General features: G+C 38.8%; 1 protein-coding gene across 1 annotated transcript; it reads left to right on the top strand.

The window, feature by feature from the left end:
• Positions 1–1,472: 1,472 nt before the first annotated feature.
• LOC141818371 (26S proteasome non-ATPase regulatory subunit 1 homolog B-like) lies at positions 1,473–3,991 on the top strand. Its single transcript, XM_074705881.1, has 5 exons — positions 1,473–1,592; positions 1,804–2,062; positions 2,353–2,585; positions 2,670–3,186; positions 3,606–3,991. Exons 1-5 carry the CDS (start codon positions 1,504–1,506, stop codon positions 3,945–3,947), a joined length of 1,440 nt encoding a protein of 479 aa, XP_074561982.1. The 5' UTR covers positions 1,473–1,503; the 3' UTR covers positions 3,948–3,991.
• The last annotated feature ends 2,009 nt before the right edge of the window (positions 3,992–6,000 follow it).

Raw genomic sequence — 6,000 nt, 5'->3', positions numbered from 1 at the left:
TGAACTTACTGGACATATTCAAGATACCGTACCATGGTGCATGTTGTTTGCAGATGATATTGTATTGGTAGATGAGACACGTGAGGGTGTAAATGCTAAATTAGAATCTTGGCGAGAAACACTAGAAGAGAAAGGTTTTAGGCTTAGTAGAGTAAAGACAGAATATATGGAATTTAAGTTTAGCAATATTGAACGTAGTGAGACAAGTATTAAAATAGGAGATGATGAGTTGTCTGAAACTGAGAGTTTTAAATATTTAGGATCATTTTTGCAAGCCGATGGAGGGATTGAGAGAGATGTCTTACATAGAATACAAACAGGATGGTTGAAGTGGAGGAGAGCATCAGGTGTTTTATGTGATCGTAAAGTGCCTCTAAAACTTAAAGGAAAGTTCTATAAAATGGCAATTAGACCTGCCATGTTATATGGCGCTGAATGTTGGGCTATGACTCGAGCACATGAGCAAAAGATGAGAGTTGCGGAGATGAGGATGTTAAGATGGATGTGTGGACATACGAAGATGGACAGAATAAGAAATGAGAGCATTAGAGAGAAAGTTGGAGTTGCATCTATTGAGGGGAAACTAGATTGAGACACGTTTAAGGTGGTACGGACATGTACTTAGACGACCGATAAATGCTCCAGTTAGGCGGTGTGAAACTATAACAAATACGCATATCAAACGAGGGCGAGGTAGACCAAAAAAGACTTGGTTAGCAACAATAAAACAAGATAAAATTTATTTAAATATAAATGATGATATAATAGGAGATAGAGCTCAATGGCGTAAAAGGATCCATATAGCCAACCCCACTTAGTGGGATAAGGCTTGGTTGTTGTTGTTGTTGTTGTTGTTGTTGCCATTGAAATTCTTTGATTTCTTCTTCTTGATTTATCTTTTTCAATTAAGTAATGTTGTTGATTAAAGAAAAGTCCACTAGGATCGTATAACACATTTTGTCTATATTTTTCTGCATTTTCTTGTAAGTTTCAAGTTTCTCTATTCTGTTGGCAGGAATGGCTTAGCAGAGCAACAAACTGGGCCAAGTTCAGTGCTACCGCCGGACTAGGAGTCATCCACAAAGGTCATCTGCAGCAAGGAAGGGCCCTGATGGCACCATATTTGCCTCAAAATGGTGCTGTTGGTGGTGGTAGTCCATATTCCGAAGGCGGGGCACTTTATGCTTTGGGATTGATCCATGCTAACCATGGAGAAGGCATCAAGCAATTTCTTCGTGAAAGCCTACAGAATACTAATGCTGAGGTGCCTTTTGTTTGTAATACTCCCCAAACACTGGATTTGAAATTCACCTGTGCAAGCATCAAATCTCTGACCCAGTCTCATTTGATATGTTAATATATATTTTACAGGTTATCCAGCATGGTGCTTGCTTAGGTCTTGGATTGGCAGCTTTAGGAACAGCAGATGAGGAAATATATGAAGATGTCAAAAATGTGCTCTATACAGATAATGCTGTGGCTGGTGAAGCTGCTGGCATCAGCATGGGGTTGCTCATGGTTGGGACTGCAAGTGAGAAGACAACTGAAATGCTTGCATATGCACATGATACACAACATGAAAAAATCATTCGGTAAGTATGGTTTGTGTATTTTTCTAGACATGTCTGACAAAGTTCATCTTTTTTTTTTGGTAGGTTCTACACTGTTCATTTCTTTTTTAAAAAAAATTCAATTTCTGTAAGATATGCCATATTTATGCACTTGAGTCTTAAATCAGGCGAAAAGTGATTTTTTTTTGGTTACATCCACTAATCAAAAAGCCATATGTTAATCTGTTTGCAGGGGCTTGTCTCTTGGAATTGCCTTGACAGTTTATGGAAGAGAAGAAGACGCAGATATTTTGATTGAGCAACTTACAGGGGATCAAGATCCTATACTTCGTTATGGCGGCATGTACGCCTTGGCTTTAGCTTATAGGGGAACAGCAAACAACAAGGCCATCCGTCAGTTGCTTCATTTTGCTGTCTCAGACGTAAGCGACGATGTACGAAGGACAGCTGTTCTAGCCCTTGGATTTGTGTTGTACTCGGAACCTGAACAGGTAAGTTATTTTGAATTTATTAAATAAATGTCTTGTATCTTAATAAATATTCATGAAGATGGCTGTCCCTGCTCTTCAAATTTAATTACATGTGTAATGTTGTGCTTGCAATATTATCTCCTGTTGTGGTCTTCTCCTTCACCCTCATTTATTACTAACTTATGACCATGTTTCTAGCAACCCCTGTGCTTTTAGTAATGTCAATCTGTTCGAGTAAATATTTCTAAAGTATTTGTTTTTTTTTACCTTAATTGTATTAGTTTTTGTAGTCATAACTTTCTGTATTGCAGACCCCACGAATTGTTTCCTTGCTGTCCGAGTCTTACAATCCTCATGTTCGTTATGGTGCGGCTCTAGCAGTGGGCATTTCCTGTGCTGGTACTGGTTTGAGTGAGGCCATTTCATTGCTTGAGCCTCTAACATCTGATGTTGTGGATTTTGTCCGCCAAGGAGCCCTCATAGCTATGGCCATGGTTATGATCCAAACCAATGAATCCTGTGACTATCGTGTTGGAACATTCAGGTACTTGCTGACCTTATTTAGGCTTGCAATGAAGCAGCTGACAACTGCCTTGCTATATGTTGTAAATCTTCTTGATATTTGCAGGCGGCAATTAGAGAAAATAATTCTTGATATACATGAAGATACGATGAGCAAGATGGGTGCAATATTAGCTTCTGGAATTCTTGATGCTGGTGGAAGGAATGTAACCATTAGACTGCTGTCTAACACAAAGCATGACAAAATCACAGCCGTTGTTGGGCTTGCAGTTTTTAGTCAGTTTTGGTATTGGTATCCCCTTCTCCACTTCATAAGCCTCACTTTCTCTCCAACTGCCTTCATTGGACTTAACTATGATCTAAAAGTTCCGAAATTTGAGTTCTTATCAAATGCAAAGCCTTCCCTGTTTGAGTACCCTCGCCCAACCACGCCTCCGACCTCAATTTCAGATGTCAAGATGCCTACTGCTGTTTTGTCAACAGCAGCCAAAGCAAAATCAAGAGTGAAAAAAGACACCGAACATAAAGGTGCTTTGGAGAAGTTGTTAAGTGATGATGTGTCAAGTGCTTCAGTTTCTACAAAGTCTAGTAAATCTATTGAGAAGGATGCTGATGCAATGCAGGTAACTCTCCTGTGATAACTTTTTCAGTTATTCTAAGCATGCCATTAGAATGTTAGTATGTCTTTATGTTGTCAATACAACAAAATAAAGATTCTTTCTGTTGGAACCCCAATCTTTAAACTTTTATACAAGGCTTCTTGGGATATTGTTCAATAAATTCCTGTAGGTTTGTGCTTGTGGTACACAGAACAAATCACTAAAAGTAGTCTACATTACACCAAAGTTCAGTTTCTGAAACAGTCAATTTCTTTGTTGTTTTTTTGAAACCGTAACTACTGTTGGGAATCTCTTTCAGAACAATTGTCTAACACGAGTTCAAATTTTTATGGACCTTTTTCTGATGCTAGTTTCATATGAAGCTAGTTTCTGATGCTTCCAAGAGGAAGAACAAGTTGACCAAATTTGTTCTTCCTTTTCAGGTGGATACTGATTCGGAAAAGAAAGTGGAGTCTGAACTGTCCTATGAGACTTTGACAAATCCAGCGAGGGTCGTGCCTGCACAAGAGAGGTACATCAGATTCATCGAGGGAAGCCGATATGTTCCTGTCAAGTTAGCGCCCTCTGGATTCGTGCTTGTGAAGGATCTGCAACCATCTGAAGTGGAGGTATTCGCCCTTACTGACACACTGGTGACGGCACCACCCGATACAGCAGCAACTGGAGCAACTTCAACTGGACAGCAGGGATCAGGTTCTTCAGCGATGGCAGTAGACGATGATTCTCAGCCGCCTCAATCATCTGAGCACAGTGCAAATCCTTAATATTCTTTATCTGCATATTAAGGCGATGTGTGTTGTCATGGTTCGGGAGATAACTGTTCGAAAAATTTCGACAGTATTTTCCCTGTGACAATTACAATTCCTTGAATACATATATGTCAATAAGGCCTACAAGATCATCATCCATAAATAAAATATGTCCAAATTACATCACAAGTACGTAAATAAGGTCCACAAGGCCACAACTAGTAAATGTAACAAGTACATTAAAATCGAACATGTATAAGAAAAATTCATACGATATAGAACAAGTACTGACACCCAAATACCAAAAACATAGGAAACCAAAATAGTTGAGGTCATCTCGATAGGGGACTAATAGGGCGGCTCTCCAGACAGATGTCAACTTGAAAAGAAGGAAACTAACGGAGTGAGTTCAAGGAACTTTGATATCTAACAGATATGTACAATGAACTATCTAGCAGTAATAATCATGTCACAATACAGTAAGAAATGCACAACTGAACTACTGAAAAATTGTACATACCAGAATCATCTACCTCAATACAACGGCACAAACCATGCAACAGAAGCAAGGTCGTCAAACCAAATGCATAAGGCTTCCTGTATGTGCATGTCAAACATATGCAGCAAACAAATGTAGCAAGCAATAATAAATGCAATCCATGCAGTATGCACATGATGCAATGACATGGTCACTCCTGACGCTAGTCAGCCACCGTCATTGACAATCGTGAAGTCGAGTGGGTAGGACTATGACAACTGTGCACTCTGCCGTCACTGCTCTTGCGTGACCGAGTGGACAGGATGCTGGCAGAGTACACCTATCCTCCTACCCCAAGTCATATGGGGGAGCAATGCTCTCATCTCCTCGTCTCATAATGCGAAGGAGGGATCCTTGTAATGCTACCACGTTGCGTCACCACTACCCCTGAGCGGTTGAGCGGAGCCCTGACAGAGCAACTACACACATCCTCCTGATGTACCACTAACCCATGAGTGGCAGTGTCTGCAGATCATGTAACTGGCGACGGGCTCAGACTACAGAGGAGCCGATGATCGCCAGCATGCAATCATGCAAGGATGGTACATGACACTAATGTATGCAAGGTATATCTAGTAGATAATCAATGCCAGTAAAGAATAGTATATCACTACTCTGATGAGCCTATATACATATGGCAAGTATCAAAGAAATATAGAACCTAAACAAGTAGCAGGTAAAAAGTGCATACAACATATGCTAAGTAGTGACATACTAGGGCAGATATAATAGTATAAAAATTACTACCAGCTATAGCAAAACTGTACATATCAGTATGACCGATCTAAAAAGATAAGTAAAGATACTCGCCTTTAGAAAGTGGTCCATATCCGAAAAGAACCTTCGTCCAGAAATCTGGTTCACTGTCCTATAATTAGAATAAATAACATTTCTAAATACAACGAGATATATATATATATATATATATATATATATATATATATATATATATATATTCCATCAAATAAAAACCCTAGTTCCTTTCACTATTGAAATTAATAGTTAGTCGTTTCACCATCTTCAACTATATTTGTATGAAATCATTTAACCTATGCAAGGATAGATAGATTCGTATGATTCCACTATAATGAAATACACTTCATAGTTCATTGTTGCCTAAGGTTTTGTTTTGTAGATTATCCTCTAATCAGCTTCAAATTTCAAAGATATGAACACATCGAGCTAATCATGAAAATTTCATGTATAAGTTTAGAGTATGGTTTGCTTATTCAATGACAAATCTATGAACCATCCTTGAAACAAATAAACCAGTAAGATTGTTATGTTGCTATTACAGAATATGCAATTTAGCACATGCATACTAAAATGCTACGATATATGACAGACCCTTCTTAGTCGGGCGCTACATCTCCGTTGACCGTATATAAGCATCAGACACCTAGAACAATATCCATGCACGCTTGACTTTAGTTGCAAATGAAATCATAAGAATTTGGCATATATAAACTAATGGGCTTTCCAATAAACCAATGAAGAGAAAAATCACATGCATATCAGAATTTCTAGGAT

This window comes from Curcuma longa, unplaced genomic scaffold, assembly GCF_044706935.1.
Source record: "Curcuma longa cultivar G26 ecotype Majalengka, Jawa Barat unplaced genomic scaffold, ITB_CL_G26_1.1 contig_24577, whole genome shotgun sequence".
NCBI classification, from domain to species: Eukaryota; Viridiplantae; Streptophyta; class Magnoliopsida; order Zingiberales; family Zingiberaceae; genus Curcuma; species Curcuma longa.
The sequence above is the reverse complement of the archived record's forward strand: the minus strand, read 5'-3'. Positions and strand labels throughout refer to the sequence as shown.